The following is a 25,070-nucleotide window of genomic DNA, read 5'->3' as shown; positions in this document are numbered from 1 at the left end:
TTGATGTTTAAATTTGAATTCCTTGTAATTTGTTTTTTTCTAATTAGAATTTGTAATGTATTCAAGTGCTTGCTACATTTTAATATGCACCACATCTAATTAACCAAATGCTTACTGCCTCTTAAGTACTGTTTTCCAAAATCAGTCTACTGATAAACATTTTTGTCATCTGTCGACAGCTGTGTAACATTTTAATTTGTTTTTCTCAAATTATTTACGTCATTTGGTGGATTGCATCGTCATGTTCTTATTATCATTACCCTGCTTTTACCTTTTAGGACATTTAAAAAATACAAAATACAGTATAGTTGGAAATGTTAATAACTATTGAATTTGATCAATATTACAATGACATATTACTCTTTTGTGCACTGTTTCAGTAATCTCTCTCTGTTGTTCCTAATGGTAATTTTTTGTGTTTGGTTCATTGTTCCTTTGATCCAAGACAATTACCATGTTTTATCTACTGTAATTGTCCTTTGTGTAAGTGAGACATTTATACTGTACATATATAGAATATAACTGAAAACCTTCCTTCATCTAACAAAAAAATCCAAGTTTCTCACAAGAATTATGTGTACACATTGCAGAATAATATAAACCTAGAATTGAATTTCGTGAACTTACAAGATAAAATGAGGGACACTGATTCTCTAGTTAGTTTGTTGTAGTTTAGAAAAGGTGTACTTTATTGACCAGGTCCAGAGTTATCAACATTTCAAAAACAATCACTGGATGATCATGACTGTTTTTTTGCATTATTGATACATAAAGTATTTGAAGCATTTTTTTTTCCTTTAATCACAAAATTACTACTTCAGTGCAGTAATATTGGTAATCCATATTTTCTGTGTAGTTATAGAGTTTTCGAAGAGGTTTAGAAAGAATATAGGTAGAGATTTTATCTACAGTTTAAAGACCTGAATTGTATTCATGATTCATAAGAGAAGTTTTCAGTAGTGTTGTAATGTCATTGGTTTTATAGATAAACCTGATGTTAAGTGAACTCTACTGTCAAAAAAAGAAAAGGTCATAGTATAACTGCTGTGCTTGTTGTAGCTGGTTGAAAATCCCGAAAATGCTGGTAGGTATTCAAATAAAAAGTAAAACATGAGCCTGCCCTTTTATTAACACTCCTGAGCCAATTCATTTTTCCCTGTGGTCTTTACCAGCTTTATTTTATCATAAAGCATGTGAACGTACCACATTAAGCTATCCATAACAGTTCACATGGTCATTATGCTTTTAGCATTTAAAAGTTTCAATGTATTGCTTTGCAGGTAGTGGCAAAAGAACTGCATTTCGCATGAAAATCAAAGTTGTGTTTGTAAATGCTGTGTGTTATAAGGCTGTGGATCCAGACTGTGCTGATATCATTAGATAGCTATGTCTCAAGCTAGATAGTTTGATCATACAATCAATTAAGATGCATAGGTGGTTGATCCTTGCTACTGTGTAAGTGAACAGTACTTTGTAGGGACATTTAATAGTCACAGTTCTAATTTTCCTTCCTACTTCCTTTTGACAAGGGTGACTAGGCACTAGAGAATGGGGGGAGGTGTTCAGACTCTTATTACTGAATTATAGTGTCTCTTATGATAAATCCACATGCATAATATGTACAGTACTTACGTAGTTCAGGTGGGTAGCTGCGTCAGCATGCGTAGGCTGCAAAGGAACAAGTAATAGGTTTATTCCATGCTGAAAAAAAGAAGAAAGAGAACACAACGTTTCGGCCGTGGAGCCTTCTTCAGGTGTGAGAGAGACAGGGCAGTAGGCAAAGGTAAAGTCTTTACCTTTGCCTACTGCCCTGTCTCTCTCACACCTGAAGAAGGCTCCACGGCCGAAACGTTGTGTTCTCTTTCTTCTTTTTTTCAGCATGGAATAAACCTATTACTTGTTCCTTTGCAGTACTTACGTAGTTCAGGATCCTGTCAAGCTCTGTTTGCTGCAAAGCTTTATTTTATGGATTTTTTTGTTTTTTCACATTTCATAGTGTGTAGAATGTTTGTGTATGTATTGTCTTGAATACAGTGGGCTCCTTAATTGTCTTGTAACAAAGTGGGTTGGTATTGTATAAATAGTGTGGTGGGAGTAGACCATGAGTGGAATATCAGGATTAAAATGTGTACTCTGTGAGACTAGCAGAGAGTTCTGCTCTGAGTCTCAGAAAGGATAGAGGACTGTCTTGTCTAGTTTTGATATTGAGGTCAGATTAAAAGAAGAGGAGCTTTTTTAAATGCTTTTATCTTATGGCTGCTACTCTTGATAGTGCGAACCTGTTTTCTATAATAGATTTACTACTTTTTTCCTGCATGCTTGTCTTCAATGGAAGCACATTCGCTAGATTCTCTCTGTACAAACAATATTAAAAACTGATTTTACACTTATGATTAAACAAAAGAAGCTGTAGATTTAGGAGCCATGCTACAACCTAATCTGTATTTTGCAGTAACATTGGATCCAAGGTATAGCTTGGTATAATGCTTTTATAAAATGTCAAACCACATACCACTGGAATTAAAAGAAAATACATGCTAACAAAACATCAATTACTGGTAGTTCAGGTGGGTAGCTGCATCAGCATGCGTAGGCTGCAAAGGAACAAGTAGTAGGTTTATTCCATACTGAAAAAAGAAGAAAGAAAACACAATGTTTCGGCCGTGGAGCCTTCTTCAGGTGTGGAAGAAGGCTTATCATATCAGAATCCAAGCCAGGTTTCTTTAGTAGTGATGTGATGTGATGCGATGTAAAGCTTTAGGGACCACACCCATGGAAAGGGAACTGTTATGCCTCTCTGGAAATTCTGGAAAATTTGACTTATACCCATTCAGCTCTATAAATGTTTGGTGGAGTATACGCCATTGTTAGGGACATCCTGAGTACATTCAGTTAATGATGCAGCTGAGTTTCAAACCTGTGATATCTTGGTTGTATGGCTCAACCCACACTCCTGGCAGGTTCCTTTATACTCAAGGAACTACTCCCACCCCCCCCCCCCCCCCCCCAAACATACACACACACACACAAAACATTACATTTTTTTATACTGTTAGTGCTAAACAGCAGAATAATAACCCTTGGCTGAAGAATAGTATCCTTTTGTTCAAAATATGAGGCAAAATTCCTTACATCAGAGTAATTGATTTGGTATATTGAGCTGGTCTTGGGAATTCAAGTCTGCCTTTCTTTAGTTATTTGCTATAAATGCTTGAGAGGAAATACAGTGCAGCAAATGGCATAGTGAGCTGGTATTCTGAAGATTAAGAATTTACATTGCTCTGTGTTTGTTGTTTATTGAGTGCTTTCTCTGAAAGTTATGTAAAGGTACTAATTGGTTACTTATCTTTTAGTTTTTCATAAAATGCTACTTTATCTCCATATTTAGAGGAACTGTTCAATTGTTTTTTCACCATTTTATTATTTATGCGTTTTATATTTATAGGATCACTGTTAACATGCTCTGTGTTCTTTACTTGAACTATAGTGTTATAATAAATATGTTAAGAAAATGAAAATGTGTAGATTGAGTTGAATATCAGAGGTCATTTTTCATTTTTCACAGCACAGTAATGGAGCTATGCATGGGCCTCTTCTATTTTTTCTGTCTCTTTCCAGGATGTTGAATCAATTTTGACTCAATGGTGATTCCCTCCTTAGGCATTAACATGATAGAACTTAGTACTTGTAGTATTTTACTGTTTTCTTAATTTGTTAATTATTTATTGTGTTTTGGTAAATCCACACCCTTTACAGTACTTTAACTGCTGTTACGTAATAATTTCCTCCACCTAAAAGATTCCTAGAGTACCGAAATGACTTTAAATTCATAATATATCATTGCATTTCAAGTTTGTAAGAGAACAGACAACAGTCAGTACTATTTATTATTACTATTTATATAGGCACTCTGCATTGATAGAAGTTTTATACTTATTTAAATCACATGTACTACAGGACAAATTAAATATTCTACCTAAAATTAAAAATCAGACATGATTTAACAAGTATACTTTGATCTATTGTCAGTATCTGCAAAATTAAGTAGTACCATGACACGTATTGAGAAGGCTATTGGTACACAATATGTGTACCAGTACACAAAATGCAAAATGTAATTTATTAAAATCTAGATATGGCAAAAAAATATTTTACACAATTAATTTTTAGATCATATAGCATTTATTGAAACAAGATTCCCTGTAATATTATGTTGCCCTGAATGACTTTTCATTATAAAAACAGATGTCAGGCAAATTGTTTTCCTTTCCATAGTGTACCTTGGGCTGTTAATCAACTGTGACATTTGCTGCTTTTTCATTTGCTGTACATTTAAAGCATTTTAATTTCAAATATAAATGCCTTTTCTTTCCAGCTGAGCACTATTCTTGAAGACCTATTTCTAACATGGATGAAAGTCTGAAGCTTAGACTGCAAATCCTGCACTTTATGAAATACAGAATGAACCAAAAGGCAATAAAATGAGCAGTGGGCCAGTGAAACTACTGATTTAATGGCATACTAGAACTGTACTGCATTCAAAATATATTTTTTACTTGGTTAATGGAAAGAACACATGCTATAGGAGAAATATTTTCTAATTTTATAATTCTGCTTTCTTCAAAAGCTTCTTTCTGGTTAGAGAATGGTCATATTTTCTGTCATGGCTGGTGTTTGCAATATTATTTTTTACTTTGCTGCACAATTAACATATAACTTGACACTATTAATACTGAAACTGGATTAAAATGTTTTATTTCAAAGAATTTCAGTGATAACCTGTAATAGAGTAGAAAAACTATAGTGTAGGTGTTTTACTGTGTTGTGTATTTTGATTTCCCATCAGCATTTAGTCTTTAAAAAACTCTGTTCAAGTAAAAATGTATAAATTACAGTAATAATATCATACTTCAATAGTCTAATTACACTATAACAATTACCATCATTTAAACTTTAAAGAAACAAACTTTATCTTGCACTCTGGAGTGAAAAAGTAAGATAAAAAGTAAAAAATTTGCAGAAGAAAACCAGAGGTTTCAGTGTGCCCATTTTATTTACTTAGACAACCCTTGACTTAAGCCAGTTAATGGTGACTCCCTTAACTGAAACAGCTTACAATACAAAAAGTGTACATTATGTATATGCCCAGTACAAATAACAGTCATGGAGGTGCAATAGAGTTTGATGTTTTTTTAAGTTTGCTTGGAGTTTTAATTATATAAACCATTTTCTATTTATGACAAAGCAAAGCACTACACTCAGAATGTACAGAAAATATTTTTCTCCTGAAATTGTCTCCTGCCCCTTTTTATTCAGTGTTACAATATAGTATATGTAGTATCAGGGAAACTGCACAGATTATCTTTATATTTAAACAAGTTTTATTTTATGTTTTCCATTCACAATTAAACTGTTAGGGAGGTGAACTGCAATGTTCATCAACAGCACAGGCAGATGGAAAATGCCAACTACTTGAAATCTGTAAATTTGATGAATGCTTTGGAAAAGATTATCAATATATTGCCAATAAATGTATCTTTTGATCATGAAAGATTTTAATGATTAGAGATAATTAGCCATGCTTGTGCATCAGTATTTGTTTATTTTGCCCCCTGTTCCTCCACCACACTCATATCACATCCAGTTTGCTAATTCTGCATACAGTTAATACTACTGTCTCTATAGCACAAGGTGATCTGGACTAATGAGCAAGCAGCATTTTGCCTGCTGTATTTCAGTGCTGAAATGTTGCCATTTTATGACCACAATCACAAGTCACAAAATAAAATTGTAAAATGTTTTACATTGGCCAATCCCAAGAGCTCCAGAAATCCCCCAAAGTAGGACTGTCATTGTTAAAATATAAAAGATCCAAAGTTCATAGATTTTGTATTTACATTATGCCATTATTACCTTGGAAGACACTTTTATTCCAAGCCATCTATTATTTCATCCAGTCAAGATGCGAAGGGTGCATCTAGCAGTTGCGTAAAACCACAGAAAACAATAAGAATAGCATTAATTAATGTGCTATGATGTTGCAAAGTGCTGAGGAGTTTTAGTCCTGCTTGACAGAAAGTAGTAATATAAGATCATAGACAGTAAGTGAGGGTTAGTCACAAGCCTCTGGGATAAGGTATACCATGGAGAAATTATTGAGTTTTTTTTCTAGAAGATGGCAAATGAGCCCACAGTTTTTACTGTGGATGGTAGGTTGTTCCACCAGACTTTTTGTTTATCGGTATATTTACTTCAGTGAATATGATCAATCGTTAATAAAAATGCTTATCATCCTAGCCTTACTCTTCGGCATGTCACAATGATCCTAATTTACTCAGTACTTTACACTCATTAGTTGAAATTCTATTTCTATAATTTATGCACCACACATCTTAGTTTTACAAAATGTATGATTTTGTTTATCCGGGTGTAATCACCATTAGTTTTTTTTTTCCCCCCTGGAAAGTAAAATAGCTATCGTTTAATACCACATCGCCATCTGCTGGCCTGAAGTGGTATTGTCTGTCATCTAGTGAGAAAAAAATTAAAAATCTATTAAAAATTAAATTGTAATGAATGTCTGTTACAGGAAATAAGTAATATATTTTTGACTGAGTACATATATATTCTGATCACATTTTGCAGCTGTAATAATTTCTTTGTACTGCAAATTGCATTTTCTGAATATTAAAAAGAAAATTTAGTTATATCGGTAGAGAGATTTTCAGTTTATCATCTTCACTGTTACTGTTTCAATTAAGCTAATAATTATGTTACTACAGTTGTTTTTTTACCAAATTATAGTAAATCAGCATTTTTTAAATGTTTCTGAATTTTCCATTTTGAGTATCTCTGTTCTTAAATGCATTCAAGCTAAGCAACTTGAGAAGTGTCTAATATTATTTTAGTGCACTGAAACAACATCTTTGGGTTTAATCTCAATATTGACAGAAACAACCCCTTTTTGTGAATCATTTGGAGAAAATATTTTTTTTTCTATACACTGGAGATTGCACAGAAAAACCAGCTTTCTTGTGCAAGGTCAATGGTTGACCAGTAGGTAGCTCTTCCCTCTGTACCTGAATTTCTAAACTAATTCCCCAGTATGGTGCCCAGTAGGCAGTGCTGCCCTTCAGATAAACCAATGTCCTGACTTCTTGGCCATGAAAGATCCCATAGCGCTATTCTTCAGAGCATGACTGTCAACCTTGGTGTCCTGGCTAGAGTTCTCTATTGTCATTATTCATTATTATTGTTATCCATCCATTTTCTAACTGCTTCATCCAATTCAGGTTTGCAGGGGGGAGACATAATAATAATAACAACATTTATACATAATAAAATAATGAATAGTTCAATAGAAAATAATTAAAAAATGGAAATAATAGCCATCATGTTTTGTGCTGTACATTTGTATACTGTGAACATATATATAATTATATATAAATTGTTTTGTTTTTTTACAGCCAGGAATGTATCTACGAATTTATAACCTCCATGCAAAATTGCAGGCCTCAGGAACAAAAGAACAAACTTCAAATGAGTGTCATCTGGGATTTCACCTTCATGGAGGAACTTCTTATGGCAGAGGGATTAAAGTCTTACCGGAGGACAGCAGTGACGTACAGGAGCTAAAGAAGTAAGTCTTGGTTTGATTCATTATTTTGTTTTGGTTTTTTTTCCAGTTTGTTTTTTTTTTCAGCAAGGCTACAGTTCTAAGAACATCATTTAATATGCTACATAGGCTTGTTTCTGAAACACATCAAACTAAAATTAAATAATAAGATTCTGTTACTGAAATAATGGATGACTTTTCTGGTTGAACTTGAAAAGTGAGATTTTTTATATATACTGAGACAATTTGCAGATTTGTTTTAATCAAAACTTAAAAGACACATTATGTAACCTTGTACAACCTTGTTATTTCACTTTGGGGAAAAAACCTTTTCACCTTGTATTCAAAGTTGTGGTTTTGAATACTATAAAGGATATATATGGTGATGAATCACAAAGAGATTATAGTACATTTGAACATGTTGATCTACACAGAAAGCCTGAAGCTACATTTGTGTATTTCTCTTACAGTGCAAGACTGTTGATATAAGACTTTATGTAGGCTTTGTTAAATTCATACATTTTTTAATTTAATTTGCCACAACTCTGCCTCCCTGCCTCCCTCTGTTTGAAGTTGTTAGATGAGGATCAACTCACCTTTACCGCTATGACCAATTAGCCATCACTTATGTTCTGAAATGCACACAGGAGTCACAAAATGCTTAAATAAGCCTTGATTAAGGCTACAGTTCTAGCTTTCAGTGACTGGATTGCAAGCTCATGGGCATGCTGTAGGTCACAGAAGCCACTGTTGTAGACAGACATGGTTACACTGGATGATACAATTCTGCCCAACAGGGGTTGGAGATTTTCCCACATAAAACCAAAGCATGATTCCCTTTTCATCATGAATAATTGAAAACGATTGGCTCATCTTCCATTATTAGTTTAAAAGAATCAAGCTGTAGATAAATTCTCACTTTATCAACTTTATTTTGTGTTTTTTTCATGGTTCATTTATATTCTGCCTGGAATATCCACGTTATGTATGCTTTCTCACCTGCCTGTCTTAATCTACAGTTGTGAGAAAATGTTTGTGAACTCTTAGGAATTACATGGATTTCTGCATGAATGGCCCCTAAAATGTGATCTGATCTTCATCTAAGTAATAATAATGATATATAAAGACAGTCTTATTTAACTAGCAACACACAAAACATTTTACATTTCCATATTTTTATTAAACAAATGGTTTAAACAATCAAGGTCATTGATTGAAAAAGTATATGAACCCTTATATTTAGTAACTAGTGGAACCTCCTTTATTGGCAATAACCTCAACCAAACGTTGCATGACCCAACTTCTTTTGAGTTTTAGATCACAGACAGACGCCCTGACATTCTGCTGTAGAATTTCCTGATACAACTTGGAATTCATGGTCCCTCAATGACTGCAAGCCGTCCAGGCCCTGAGGCAGCAAAGCAGCCCAACACCATTATACTCCCTCCACCATGCTTCACAGTTAGGATGAGGTTTTGGTGTTGGTATGTAGTGTTTTATTTTCTCCAAACATAACGTTGTGTACATTTACCAAAAAGATCAACTTTTGTCTCATCTGTCCACAGAACATTGTTCAAGTAGTGCTGTGGAACATCCAGGTGGTCTTTAGCAACCTTGAGCCAGGCAGCAATGTTTTTTTTTTGGAGAACAGTGGTTTCCTCTGTGGTCTCCCATCTACCATGAACACCACTCTTGTTCAGTGTTTTTCTTATGGTAGACTCCTGAACACAGACGTTATCAAGTGCAGGAGATTCCTGCAGATCCTTAGCTGTCACCCTAGGGTTCTTTGTTTCTTCCATTTATCAACTATCTGCCTGACTGTGGACTGATGGAGGTCCAAGTCTTTAGAAATCCTTTTGTAACTCTTTCCAGTCTTATGAGCTTTAACAACTCTTCCGAGATCCTCTGAAATCTCTTTTGATCTGGCCATATTGCACTTCAACAGAATTCTGTTGTGAAGAGCAAATAACCAAAATTGTGTCATTTTTCTTATATAGCAGGGCAGGTCAAACCCACATCTGAATTGATTGGAACACCTGACTCATTGGTTGGAATACCTGACTCCAATTACACTCTTTTCAGGATTTCTTTATCCTAGAGGTTCACATACTTTTTCCATCAATGACCTTGATTGTTTAAACCATTTGTTCAATAAAGATATGACAATGTAAAATGTTGTGTGTGTGTGTTGTTTAGTAAATAACACTGTATTTATTCTTTTGACTTAGATTAAGATCATATTTTAGGAGCCATTCATGCAGAAATCCAGATAATTCCAAAGGATTCATAAACTTTAAACTGTATTGTTTTGTTCATAGGTGAATCATTTCAAATGAGCAAAGTGTGTTTTATGATCACTTTCATTTTCATTATACAAATCACTTTCACTTTGTGAAATGATGCCCAAAGAGTAGAAGTAAAAATTGAGCCACGGCTATATAAACAAATCACAGCATAATTTCATACTTTAGCATCATGCAAAACCTCAGGTAGGTGTTATTGTTCATTAAAAATAGCAATGTTCTCCAAGTATTTAAAGAACTAACTACAAAATGGGCTGGTTACTTCAAGTTTGTAACATCTAGCCTATCTAACCTGTATGGTGGTTAGTAGCTAATTGATCCAAGGATCTTATCCAGCTGTTTCTTGTAGAAAGCCAGAGTATCGGCTTTAGCAACGTGGCTGGGTATCTTGTTCCATAATCCCACAACCCTTTGTATTAAATATTAAATGTGGTAGTTTCCCAGGTGTGTGTTCCACTGTTGATTCTAAAGCCAACCTGGTCGATGCTTATGAAGATTTTGATTACATGGATTAGTTCCCGTTATTATCTTCTTTGTTCAAGACTAAAAAGGTTAAGTTCTTTCAGCCTGTAAGTGTAGGACATTCCTAAAAGCTCCAGAATGTATCTGATTGTTCTTCTCTGGACTGATTCCAGAGCAGAATCTGTTTTTTATAACAGAATATAACCTAAAATTGTGTACAGTATTTTAAATGAGATCTTGTCAGTGTGTTTTACAATTTTAACACATAATCCCTTCATTTTAATTTTACACTAAGAACTATATATCATATTTTTATTGCTTCCCTACATTGTGTAAGAAGATGAAAGCAGCAAGTCAACATAAACACATAAGTCTTTTTCATTAGTAGTCATTTCTTGTTCAGAGTATTTATAGTTCATGTTTTTAGTACCTGCATGCAAAACTTTGCACTTGTCAAGATTAAACATCATCTGCCAGGTTTTACTAGATTTGAATGTTATCTAAATATCTGAAAATTTCATTTGCGGTTTTTACAGTATTTGCTAATGCTTCTGATTTATTATCATCTGCAAACATGACTAGTTATACTAGCTATACCAGAATCTAGATCATTGGTATAAATTAGAAAAAAGCAATGGTCCTGTGGCATTCTAATCACATCACCTAAACCATTCACCCTTTATGCTTACTCTTTTTTTGTAATTATTAATCATATCTCAATCCTAACATAAAAACATTTCCCTGAATATCTATTGCCTGTAATTTCAGAACTAACAGTTGCAAGAAAAAGTTTGTGAACCCTTTGAAATTATCTGGATTTCTGAATTAATTATTCATAAAAATGTGGTCTGATCTTCACCTAAATCACAATAAAAGACAAACACAATCTGCTTAAACTAATAACACACAAACAATTGTACTTCTTCATGTCAATATTGAACACATCGTTTAAACATTCACAGTCCAGGCTGGAAAAAGTATGTGAACCCTTGTATTTAGTAACTGGTAGAACCTCCTTTAGCAGAAATAACCTCCACCAAACGTTTCCTATAGCTGCTGATCAGACCTGCGCAGCGGTTAGGAGGTATTTTGGCCCAATCCTCTATACAAAACTGTTCAGTTCATGTATATTTTTGGGATGTCTTGCTTGAACGGCCTGCTTCAGATCACGTCACAGCATTTCAATGGGATTAAGGTCAGGACTCTGACTTGGCCATTCTAAAATACGAAATGTCTTCTGTTTGAACCACTCTGTTGTTGATTTACTCCTGTGTTTCGGGAAATCATGTTCAGGTGACGGACCGCTACCCTGATACTGTACAATTTCTTGATACAATTTTGAATTCATTGTTCCCTCTATGATAGCAAGCTTTCCAGGTCCTGAGGCAGCAAAGCAGCCCCAAACCATGATGCTCCCTCCACCATGCTTCACAGCTGGGATGAGGTTTTGGTATTGGTGTGCAGTGCTTTTTCCCCCTTCAAACATAGCGATGTGCGTTTCTGCTAAAGAGTTCAACTTTTGTCTCATCTGTCTACAGAACATTGTTCTAGTAGTGCTGTGGAACATCCAGGTGGTCTTGTGCAAACTTGAGACGTGCAGCAATGTTTTTTTTTGGGAGAGCAGTGGTTTCCTCCGTGGTGTCGTTTCATTAACACCATTCATGTTCAGTGTTTTTCTGACAAGTTCAAGATATTTCTGCAGGTTTGCCGTTACCCTAGGGTTCTTTTTCACCTCCCTCAGCATTGCACGCTGCGCTCTTGCCATGATCTTTGCAGGACGCCCACTCCTAGGGAGTATAGCAACAGTACTGAATTTTCTCCATTTGTAGACAGTTTGTCTTACTGTGGATTGATGAACACCCAGGCCTTTAGAAATGCTTTTGTAGCCTTTTCCAGCTTTATGCATCTCTAGAATTCTTTCTCTAAGGTCCTCTGATATATCTTTTGATCGGGGCATGGTTCACATGAAAGCTCTTTCTTGAGAAGAGAAGACTCTGTCAGTAACTAACCTATGTGTGCCTTGTTTATAGGGCAGGGCACCTCCAACCCACACCTCCAATCTTATCTCATTGATTGGAACACCTGACTCCAATTAGCTTTTGACAGATGTCATTAGCCTAGAGGTTCACATACTTTTTCCAACCTAGACTGTGAATGTTTAAATGATGTGTTCACTACTTACAAGAAGAAGTGCAATTGTTTGTGTGTTATTAGTTTAAGCAGATTGTGTTTCTCTATTATTGTGACTTAGTTGAAGATCAGGACCATATTTACAGTATATGAGTAGTTAATGCAGAAATCCAGGTCATTCCACAAACCACAAACACAAACTTTTTCTTGCAACTCTATCTGATATGAGGAACTTTATTAAAAGCCAGCTGAAAATCAAAATTTACCATGTTTATATGCTCCGCATGTATCCATTACTGTGGTTCCTTATTTAAAGAATTCTAACAAGTTCATCAGGCGAGACCTTTTATAAATGCAAGATGACCATTCCATAGGTTCTTTCCATTAAAGTTATCTTCTTATTCCATTCTAATAATTGCTTCCACAACCTTGCATGCAATAGAAGTAAGACTTTTTTATATATAATTTCTCCGGTCAGTTTTGTTTAGTCTCCTTTCTTGAGGATGAATATTATTCTAAAGTCAATTCTTCAGTTCATAGCTACCACCTCTTGCTCTTGTCTTTCTAGTTCATGTGCTTTCATTCTTTAGAAAACATTTGATTAAAAAGTAAGTACATGTTTTGGTGGGAACATATTATACAGTATGGGAGAGATCTGTAATTTATGTGCTTCAACAAAACAAAAGTAGATTTTTTTACCTTTGTGATGTATTCATTTCTTTTAAAAAAAAATAACTGCATCTTCTTTGTTGCTCCTGTCAGGGCACTAGAATCTGCTAATCCTGAGGACACCATGGATGATTTAACATTATTAAATGCGTGTTGTGCTTCAGGTGAGCTTTCAAATGTGATTCTCTATGTTGCTGTTCTGATGACAGTGATGGCAGTGCTGGACGTATCTTTTGAAATTCCTTACCAGTATCCAAGGTGCTAATGTTTTATAGGTCCCAATTTAGTGGACCATAATGTGAAATTAAATAACAGGTTTAAGATATGTTGTTTTAAATAACTGGTAGAAATCACAGGAGTAGTCTTGAATGAAGAGGGGAATGACTGGATGGGGCCACAGCAGTGCTGAGGTCCTGGGTTCAATTTTGGACAGAGTGCTACCTGCGTGAAGTTTGTATGTTCTCCCTGTGTTCTTGTGGGTTTTCTCTGAGAACTCCAGTTGTCCAACTCCATTGGGCCCCTGAGCAAGGCCCTTAACCCCAACTGCTCCAGGGGCACTGTATAAATGGCTGACCCTGCGCTCTGACCCCAAGCTTCTCTCTCCCCATCTGTGTGTCTCATGGAGAGCAAGCTGGGGTATGCAAAAAGACAAATTCCTAATGCAAGAAATTGTATATGGCTAATAAAGTGATCTTCTTCTTCTTCCTTCCACAGTGCAAAAACATACTGGTAGGTTAATTGGCTTCAGGGAAAATTGGCTCCGTAGTGTGTGGGTGTGGCTGTCTGGTTTTGTGCCTGTCTGCCTTGTGATGGACTGGCGTCTCATCCAGGGTATACCCTGCCTTGTGTCCGTTGCTTTCTGTATAGGCTCTGGCCCCCCCGTGACCCTCACTTGGAATAATACAGTTCAAAAATGGATGGATAAAAGATGTATGTACAAGTAGAAGTGGAGAGAAACTTCTATTTTTATGTAATTTCTTTTTTTGTTGTTTCAGCCATTGAGAACTCATTAAATGCTGAGTTATCACCTTATCAGGAAGACCCTTTAACAGGTATGGAATACTACAAAACGTTCATAGCATAATAAATATGGAATACAGCACAGCTGAAATACACTTGAGAGTAGCAGAGGAGATATAAGAACATTTCCCAACAAATGGGAAGCCTTTGCCATTTGGATTTAATTAAATTCATGATGATTTGATAAAGAAAACAAACATTATTGAAGATAATTTATAAGCCCCTCATATTCGGTGTTGTATAGTAAAACCTTCCCGTTCCAGACAGCTAACAGAACCGCTGACACTTCTAGAATTATCAGGAACAAATGAAGAATTTCCTGACTGCAAGGAGATGACACCTTAAGTAGTAAAAACTTACATAATGACATTCTTGTCTTCCAGAATGCAAAAGTGAACAATTTTCTTTGGGTAAAAGCAGTCAAATATATATATATAACAAAGTTTTTAGACACATGGCTTTCCCGAGGTGTTGCATAATGCATTAGTTTCAAACTATTATACTACAGGGGAACCACTTTGCAAAAACCCCCCCAACAACAAGAGATACAATTAAAGAACTTGCTTTATAAAAAATAGATATTTCAACGGTATACATTGTTTACATTGATTAGTTTATTTTTTATCTTTATATGTGGGTTTGCAGTACTCACCTGTCATCACACAGTGAAGTCGGACCTGCTCAACAATGTAAAGAATTCCACGCCTCCACAGAAGTTCCATATCAAGGCCAAGCTTAAATCCTATCAACCAGACAAGCTCTATCAGTCTGTAAAACTTTACTGTCCCAAATGCAAAAGACTGTAAGTTCAAATGTGTTCTAAATATTTTAAGGGTCTGGAAAAGTTGTTTTATTTTACTTAGATGGGGATGTAAAATAGTAATTGCTTAATATTGATTTGTTTACAGTTATGTCCACATGACATGTCCGTTGGAACTCCAAATACCACACTAATCGAGACCATGTATAAGTACAAGGTTAACATTAACCTCCCAAAACTCAATCTGCTCAAAAATCAAAGTAAAACAAATTGTGATCAATTAAATCAACATGGGCATGGCTTGAATCAAGACAGCTGCAGAGGCAAAGTTTCTGATAAGACTTAACAGAAATGACATTATATATAGGTGTTATATATATAATATATATAATTTATCAATTATGAGACATTTATCCTGTGTTTATTATCATATTTATGAACTAACTTTCTGAGTAGGGATTTAGAATGATGTCATTTAATCTTTGATACATCCAGTAGTCATTGCCCAGTTTTCTTGAGAAGACTGAGCAAAGGGTCAACCTTTAATTTTGTCCCTGAGGTGCAAAGCCTTTAAGTCATGCATCTGGAACTCATCAAGTCAGGATTGATAATGAGATCTTTTATTTAATTTTTTTTTAAAAACTTAGCAATATATTTTAACATTTTTTTTCATTAATTTTAATTGAGGGGTGAGTTGTTTTTTAGTCCATGTATCATACCTTTTATTTCAGGAAACTCATAATTTTCAAACATTTAAAACATTTTACCTGCAAAACATATTACATTACTATTGCACTTCGCTGAAACAGATGTGCTATGGGGTTTTTGATGCATGTTTTAGTTTAAAATGGGATTTAAACCTCCTCTGTACGTAATGATGGCTAGCCAGTTTTAATTGAGACTGCATTGGTGTTTCATGACTGTTTCAGACAGGAGATTCCAGATGATGAAACCATTGGGAGTCTGTTTCAAGAGGCTTTAAATCTACCAGTCCTCTCCAGTGATTCATGGTATGAGACATTTCTGTGGGAATCCAGCACCGATGTGGGAAGAAAAGTGGCAGTTCACTTTGTTAATGTACTTGGGAGTGAAGAACATTTATTAACCTTGGTACAAGGTGAGGAAAACAAGATTTCAGATAACAATGGGGAAGCTTCCATATGTTTTTATCCCATGGTGGTTATTTTTTCACAAACATGATTCTTGTGCATTGTGGGAGAAAAAGGATGCTTCAGAAAAATACAGACAAGTCTCATTTCATTAATAATGATGAAAAACACAGAAAATCCACATCCATTTTCACATTAAAACTCACAGTTTGTGTAAACATGTCTTGCAAGGGAGAATATGTGACTGTTGTCTGAAACACATCCCTATAATCCTACGTCTCTGTTGGAATGTTGTAATACCAGGTTGGACAGTTTTATTATTATAACCCTGACAGTTATTTATTTGTCAATAATTAAGTGGTGAGATTAGTTAAATATCATTCACTGCAAATAAACTAGAGCCTAAACCTTCAAAGAAGAAAGCCTTGAATGTATACATCTTGAATGTATGTTTTCAGTAAATAATTGTAGGCATGTAAATTAAAAAGACCAGTGACATTTCAAAACCAATTTTGTCTAGAACAACAAATAATTTAACAAAGAGACACAATGGTTTTACAAATCACAGGTTTATTACAAGATGATATCCAAAGGGAACATTTGGGCATTGTAAGACCCAATCATCTACATGCAGTAGTTAGTGCTCTTTGCACTGAAGCAGTGAATACTCAAATCCATGGGTATTAATCACATGAATGCACAGTGATTAATGGTGAAGACACCCTTTTAACTAGAAGTGATGTATTGATTACTTATTATATTGTTAGGAGCAACTCTAGAAGAAGTCTGTAGACTTTCAACAAAATTTGAAAGCATCATTCCGATAAAATTCTCTGAAGATCAAATGACTTTGCTGGATCTTTCTGCTCCATTTCTCATCCAAGGAAAAAAGTGGTCCTATGGGTATGTAATTAATTTTGATAATCCTCTCAGGAATATAATGGAAGCCAATTGTCTTAACATAAATGTAGGTTTAATATTATTTATAAATCATCTTTGCAGCTTCATTAATATATAATCCATTGTGTAGCATAACTATATGCTTTATAGAATGATTAATGAAGCTTCATTAATGCTTCGTTATCTGGAGAATAGAATGTTTTTACATTATTTGTGTGTTAAAAATAAGTTAAACAAGTAATTTACGGTTTTGCAGGTATCTGTAATTAAAAGTAATTTGGAATCCTATCAGTTTTATTCACGTATTATGCATGTAACAGGTGTCTGATCTATAACATGTTTGTAGAAAGCAATTTTTGTTATTATTTGTAGTTATTTTTTAAGTACATTGTATTACACATTTTAGAAAAATAATTTAAGACTACAGAGTTTTACAGAGTTATAAAGTTAAGCAATTTCTATAATGTAAGTATCAATGTAGACAATACAATACAATAAATGGAATGCAATACAAGTCAAATAATGCATTAGCACTGATATGGGATAGCAGAAATATGGAGCTCTATGGCATTATAATAGCAAAAGGCATAAATCAATTGAACAAGTAATAGGTTTATTCCATGCTGAAAAGAGAAGAGAAAAAATGCAACATATCGGCTGTGAAGCCTTCTTTGGGTGTGAAGACCACACCTGAAGAAGGCTTCACAGCCGAAAATTTGTATTTTCTCTCTTCTCTTTTCAGCATGGAATAAACCTATTACTTGTTCCTTTGCAGACTACGGATGCTGACACAGCTACCCACCTGAACTACTATAAATAAATTGAGCTGCTTTTTCCAGTGAGGAGTTTCAAAATTTCTAGAATCAAAACTTTTCAAATGAAAATGGCTTAAATTAATTAATGTAGTGATATGCACATGATTCCTGGTGTTTTATGAAAGCCTGGTCCATTGTTTGCTGAGATATAAAGTAAATTTGGAACCTTTTCGACTAAATCCATGTACTGTATATTGTATGCGACACTAAATAAAATTTAAAAAGCACTTTTAAAATGTGTTTTATCTTAATGTATTTTAGGTGCAAACACTGTTCCTGTGTCAAGAATATAAGCTTGTATTTAGAGCAGGAGATGGTATGGGAGCCTGAGAATACTGCAGAAGGTACAGTACAATTTCAAATTAAAATGATAGCTTTAAACATGCTATTTACTGTACTTTACCTACATTTTCTAACTTAATAATATACAGTAAAACGACATCAAAACAATTCCCTAATCTTCATCTTTACACTTTTCTAACAAGCTGGAACAGTTTGAACTGTGATGGTTGCAACCATGTGACTAGTTCATTGTCAAATTGCCAGGATTTTGGAGAACATAACGTTTAAGTTGCATCATCATGGTGATGGGTTGTATTGTCATGAGTAGGTGTAGTGCGAGTCCTCATGTGGCATGTCCCTCAATGGTTGATCACTCTGGTCCCGTCAGTTGATTTATGGCAGGTGAGGGGGTCTGGGTCCAGACACGCCTCTCCCTTGAATACTCCTTGCAGACTTAGTGGTATCAATTTAGCGACTTCATTAATGGAGGTGTCAGGATAGGCCCAATTTGTTGTGGCCTAGTTTGTGTGTTGAACAGCCAGGATATCCTGCTTAGCAGAGTCCCATCTTTGCAACATTTCTAAGAATCTAATTCAAAATGAGTTCTACAATTTCATTTTCAGTCCAAGGCAAGAGAAAAATTATTATAATATTTACAAACACTTAATTCTAAGAATAGCCATAGCCTTTATTCTTTAACAGTTATTCTTTGGCTTGCACTTATATTGATAAGAGGTTTCTGGAGTTGTGCATAGTTCGAGTTAGAGCATTTTTTCTGTATAGCTTACTTTGAAATTGTTAATTTGAAATGTGGGGGAAGAGGGGCAACGCAAATCTTCTCAAGACTTTTTGCAACTTCACTGTAAATTCCAGTGGTTGCAGTAATTTTAAAGTCAGTGGCTCATATGGTCCTGCAGTAGCTAATGGCAATAAATAGGAAATGCCAGATGAGCTACATGCCTCCTCTAGTTTCTTATGTTCAATGGGGTTACAGCTGAGCTTAATGTAATGCTTAATTATCAAGCAACAGAATTACAGTTAAAGATGTAATTTGGAGAATTAAGAGTTAGGGGAGTCAGGAAATGCATGTTTTATAAACGTTTCAGATTGCGTTAAGGCAAATTTACATATAGGCATTATTTTTGCATAACTCCTGTCACATGCCCATTATAGTCAGTACTGCAGTCTAATCTGGCTTCAAAAGAACCCTTCTGTCCTCTTCTGCTTTTTTTTTTACACTTGTGGGTGTCTATTTTCAAATGTCCTATACAGTATATGCAGGATAAGTGGAGTGTAAAAATAAAAAAATTAATTCCATAATGCGATGTCGATATTACACTCTTTCATAACATCCCACTATCATTCCCCCATGGCCCGCTCCTCCCAAAATGTCAATGGTTGCCTTTATCCTTAGATGCCACTAGGTTCATTCCTGTGGCTGAATTGGATGGACTGGTAGATGAAGTCATAGGCTGAGGTGTCAAACCATGTTTTGCTTATGTTTACTTTCTGAGAAAAGTTTCAAAAATCATTTAAAAAACGGATTACGTTGAATTTACTGTTGAGGTGAAGAAGTACTAAGATCTCTATGACTCTAGCAGTCCTCGCATGACAAAAAAGATATGGTCTGGATTATCATTTCATCTGCTATCAGTGCACAGTGCGAGTATCATATTTAATACGTTGTGTGATGGTAAAATAATGGAATAAAATTTTTAACCATTAAATATTATCATCTGTTGTACATATGAATATGTTGTTTGGTTATACAGTATTACTGGTGTTCATTCTATAAAATTGATGTTGAGAACCTCCCATTACTGGGCAAAAGGCGGTGGAATAGGATACACTTTAGAAATAGAACTAGTTTAGAGTCAGGCATGTGGCATTTGGGCAGATCAGTCTTATTTCCTAAGCAGTGCAGAGTTCAGTTTTAGACTCAGGGTAAGGGTGTTGATTAAAGAACACTATTGGGATATATGGGTAGGATTAGGCTTAGAGTATGTTTAGGACTACTTTATTGGCCACATATTTCCTTTTTACTGAATGTGGACGATAAAGTGCTCCTTAACATACTAAAAACACTCATGCTAATGTATTACATGAAATTAAATAAATCCCGATATATATTGTGGTTTCCATTTTAAGGTGGGAGTAAGATGGACAATAATAACAGTGTAATACAAAGTGCTTAAATTATAAGTAAGGGACAATTTGGGCAATGGCTAAGGTTTGGGATTAGCCCTGAATAGTAGATATTATGGGAATAAAAGGGATGAGATTCCTTTAATTAAAGCCTGCCTTTAGTGAAAAGTTTTACAAAGTGTAACCCTAAACTCACACCTAAACACTGATGTTTTGTTTGACTAACCAGATGACTAAAAGTAACTATAATTCAATCCTTAAACAGAAGGCCAACCAAAACTAAATAAACTGTTGTTAATATTAATATAACACTGACCAAGATGAAATAGAGGAATGTTTTCAGAACTCTTAACTATTTCTAAAATATAATCATCTGCATTTTCCCTATACTTTTCTCTTTTCCATTAAGTGGGTGCTATTTAAGGACTTTGACATTTTTCCCAAGGCAAGATGAACAGATGGTGTTGCCTGTTGTTAACAGTAATGAAATTAATTGTTTTAAACTGCACTTTTCAGTGTGAGAAATACAGTATACATGTTAGGAGTTCTAAATATAAAGTTCATGGCTTTGAAAGTGTAGAAAATGGTGCTATTATGAAATTGATATTTCTTTTTTAAAAACAGTTTTAGGAGTCGAGCTGTTGCAGTATGTTTTTCTAATGAAATTTGAGTTGGATGATGGAACTGCTTCATTGGATGCAATTCTTTGGGAAGATGCTGTGAGTAAAACATTTTTTAGGCATTTTTATAGGGGACTGTAGAAACTGAATTGACTTTCACAGACAGAGCAAAATAATTAGTCATATTGATTGGAAGTGGCAAATGAAAAAACATTCTTTTTAATTTCAGATTTACTCTAATGATCTCAGTCAATTTGTAAAAATTCACACACTGAATTAGAAATAGAAATAATAAATTATATATGCAAATTTAAACTTTTTTGTTTACCCAAGGCAAGTGTTGGATTCTGTGAAATCAATGTTCTTCTCAAAATCCTTCACCCTCACAGTTCTATGACGGTTTTATCACAGACAGTTAACCTGTAATGGTCAAAAACATTCAGCCTTAAAATTTTTCTTGTTAATCTTACACCAAAGATGTGTGACATTTAAGAGATTGCTCTAGCACCACCTCTTAAACTACATAATCCACAAAGAGAGAGTGTTTGTAAAGTAAAAAAAAATGTCACAGTCATGTAGCAAACACAATATTTTCTTTGTGATTTTATGGGTCATAGGAAAAGTTGTGAAAAACTTTTCATGACTGTCGGTGACCCAAGGGCCTTCAAAAGTCAGTTTATTAAAGTGTTTACAATTTAACTAAATTCAGGTGATGCAAATTGATCTGTTTGTCCATAGCCTCTTCATCCTCTAGAGGCTTGCAGCATGCCAGAGCCTGCATGGGATACCATTCATGTACATTCATCTTTTATAGACCTGGTTTAATACTGGCTTGCAGGATTAGAATTTTCAGAGCATGTGCATGGTAGGTTTAATTAATTTGAATAAAATACTTATAAACAACTAGGATTTTTAGATATACCAACAAGCAAATGGCTGTGGGTAAAATATGTACATTGTGCTCCCTGACTTTTGCAAAGGTCCCTGTAGACTGTTTGGTATGGATGTTGTGCTGCTGCAACTGGTTTTGGGTAGACTCACTGTCACCAACTAGGCAACTACACAAGACTGTGCAGTATGACATTGCTGATCTGGATTCCATAACAGTTGGCATTCCAAATGTTTTGCATTAAAGGTGAAAATTAGCTTTTTATACAAAATATGGTTTGATTAAATATAAGATAAGTGGTTTATCCAATCATGAATTCTGTTACGTACTATTCATGACTGGTTTCTTATTTTTAAAGGAAAAGTTTTTTCAGATGCTTCCAGTTGAAGTGATGGTAAACAGAGCTATGCAAGAGAAAATGCAGATGACAATGGCTACACTTTGCCCACCAGGAAAACATTTTGGTAAATAGTCTTTCCTATTTGTGGACTTATATGATTAACAGCTTTAAAATGTATAGGTAGTATTTTCTTAAAAGTGATTTTTTAAAATCAATTAAAATGAAACTAACTAATGGAATTAATTAAATTTCAATGGATGCACTTTTCCTTTCTGGATATCCATCATTCAATTACAAAAGGGCAGATGTACCATCTAATATTTGAGGCTGCAGTGAGAGTTATGAAATTCTTTAGCCACATACAGATGACGTCTAAAGAAGATTTGTCAAATGAAGTGTGCCAAGCATATTTCTGTATGAAATCAGGTGATCATAATAAATAACTATATAGTTTATATATATTGTATTAGGATGTATATATTTAAATTAATGAATGGGAGACCCTTCAGAATAATCAAATTCTTCATAAGGTATATTCTCAATAATCTAGAATTTCAACAGTTTATATTTGCACATTGGTTTTCTAAGCAAAGACCTTAAGCTTTTATAGTTAGAGAAGGACTCCAAATGTCACAGTTTCTTAGAAGACATCAGTAAGCAGATTTTTTTTCACTAAAATGACATGTCTTGAAACTTGTCCTTTATGACTAAAGCCAACATGAGATTTTTCTTGATAGTTCCTTAGTAATATTGGTCAGATCTTGTTTTCCCTGTTGCAGATTTACATGGATTTTTTGTCACTAAGTGTAGCTATTTTTTGTTTCTGTCATTTCCTGTTATTCCAATAACACATTCATAACACACTTTCCTTTACATTTTACTGAATAAGGTCATCAGACTTAATTTATCTATAATTTATCTTGTTGCTTTTGTAAGTTTTAATACATTTCTTAGCAGAAAAAAACATGCACTGTAGAACTGTTAAAAAAGATTAGTTTCAGGCATTTAACCTACAAAACTGTTCAGAAAGTGCTCTTCTGACTTATTGTGTCCATTTTTACAGTGCGTTTTCAATGAATAAAGTATACTAAAGGCTGTACATGCAAGGTTTGAAACTTGAACTTGAGGAATGCACTGATAAATGTTTCAAGAAAATAAAGATAATGAAGTAAATGTATTATAACAGTATATGCTTCCTTTTTTCTTCTAGATGAACTCCCTTGGTTGGAGTTTTGTATCGGCACATACACCACTGATGAAAACGAAGACCACAATGTGTATTATCAGATATTTGACACTATGGTTGCAGAGAAGCTGTAGGACTCTTGTATTGCTAGAGATGATATACCGGACTGTTGGCCATTTTAATATTATTAGAAAATTAGATTTTATATGGAATCAGTGTTTTTCTAGAAATGCCAAATTTTACAAGAATTTTTTTTTATATATATTGTGATACTTTGAAATTCTGTATTTATCTTCCCGGAATAAAATGCAAAATGAATGTGAAGCACTTCTTTTAATGTAAAAAGGCATGGATAGGTACAATGTTTGTTATTTCCAAGTTACGTGTACAGTGTAATACAAACTTAAACAGTAAACTATGTCCATTTTAACCCTTCATCGCTCTGACCCATTGTTAGTAACCAGGAAAGAATCTCAGTTCCTTCCCATTAGTCAAGTAGCTAATGATGTCTTAAGTACTTTATTTGGCATAAGCACAAAATTTACTAAATCTGTTCCTACACAGGTCAAAGGCAGTCCTATCCTGTCGCCATGCCTGTCATTTTCAGCCGCTGGTATCTCCAGCTGAAGATTTTAAGAGCAGCTGGGTTGTACCTTGGTAATGGAAGTAATTTAGGAATGATTGATTTTTATAATGGGATTATAGGCATTGTACAATGAGTATGCATTTGAGCAAGGGATCATTAACCACAGCTGTAATCTGAATTTAGACCTATGTTGCCACCTAGTGGTTTGCTCTATACAAATCACCCAGTAATGCAAACAATAGTAAAAAAAAAACATTTTGTTCCTTCACATGTTTTCCCTTTTTGCGTTTTCCTTCAATAAGTCCAAAACTGAATTCACCAAACATTGTTTTTACACAAACATATAATAGGCAGTTTTTGACACATTATGATTCATGTAAAGGTTCCTTGCAAAAAAGAAAGCTCTAACAGGTGGTTTTTGATATTAGAAATCTGAATGTGTTCATCTGAACGCATGAACCTGCTTGTTCATTTTGTTTTCATCACATTTTCCTGTGCAGCTAGTTTGATTGCCTTGTCTTTTTAAATCTTTAGTGTTGTTTTTTTTAATTAAATTAAAGAACTTGAGAGAGGTTAAAGCAAGTTAAGGTGTTTCATTTTTTCTTGTTCACATTGGATTTTATCATGCTGTACTTATTTAAAACAACAATTTACTCTTGGTTGCTAACATATCATTGCAACAACTGTTATTTCATCATTTGAAAGTCTAATGGTGCAGTTTATTATTATGGTTGTAGTTAATTTCCTGAGGAATGCAGATTGATATTCCACATTAAAAGAATAATGTTCTGTAATGTTTGGTAGTGTAAGTATACTGTATCCGATAGTTGTTATAGCACATTATAAGAGTGGCAGACACAGCCATGTCAGTACTGACAAATCAATATTTAAGTTTCAGAGAAATTGTACTAGATAATTGTTTAAGAAGGTTGTATCTTCGCCAGAAATCACCTACAGCACATTTGATTAAATCCAAATTAGCCTGGGGTGCAAAGATGTGAAACACAACAAGAAGAAAGCTTGTTGGGTCATGAAAGCTCCCCTACTATTCTTGCTAAGGACACAATAAATAATTTTGTAAGTACTGATAATTTTATTAAGTTTACCTTAAGCTGTGGAAACTGCCACTGTCATGATTTAATCTTCTCTATGTTTTTAGTGCAACAGCATAAAACCAGCTCTAGAAAATTAAATTTTGCTTTAAGCCTTTCATTTTTAATTTCTAATTTTGTAGTATGT

At 34.4% G+C, this 25,070-nt stretch overlaps 1 protein-coding gene across 1 annotated transcript in view; it reads left to right on the top strand.

Moving 5' to 3' along the window:
- Window positions 1–24,413, top strand: part of pot1 (protection of telomeres 1 homolog) — a 92,422-nt gene extending 68,009 nt beyond the window's left edge. The window contains exons 11-20 of the mRNA XM_088923458.1: window positions 7,467–7,639; window positions 13,273–13,343; window positions 14,175–14,231; window positions 14,845–15,001; window positions 15,889–16,076; window positions 16,836–16,971; window positions 18,045–18,127; window positions 20,835–20,929; window positions 22,078–22,183; window positions 23,270–24,413. Of these exons, the coding sequence (XP_088779584.1) occupies window positions 7,467–7,639; window positions 13,273–13,343; window positions 14,175–14,231; window positions 14,845–15,001; window positions 15,889–16,076; window positions 16,836–16,971; window positions 18,045–18,127; window positions 20,835–20,929; window positions 22,078–22,183; window positions 23,270–23,379 (1,176 nt within the window). The 3' untranslated portion in view covers window positions 23,380–24,413. The remainder of the gene's footprint in view (window positions 1–7,466; window positions 7,640–13,272; window positions 13,344–14,174; window positions 14,232–14,844; window positions 15,002–15,888; window positions 16,077–16,835; window positions 16,972–18,044; window positions 18,128–20,834; window positions 20,930–22,077; window positions 22,184–23,269) is intronic.
- The last annotated feature ends 657 nt before the right edge of the window (window positions 24,414–25,070 follow it).

Source organism: Atractosteus spatula, chromosome 8 (assembly GCF_055471065.1).
Source record: "Atractosteus spatula isolate fAtrSpa1 chromosome 8, fAtrSpa1.hap1, whole genome shotgun sequence".
NCBI classification, from domain to species: domain Eukaryota; kingdom Metazoa; phylum Chordata; class Actinopteri; order Semionotiformes; family Lepisosteidae; genus Atractosteus; species Atractosteus spatula.
Note: the sequence above shows the minus strand (reverse complement) of the source record. Positions and strands in the feature narration are given on the sequence as shown.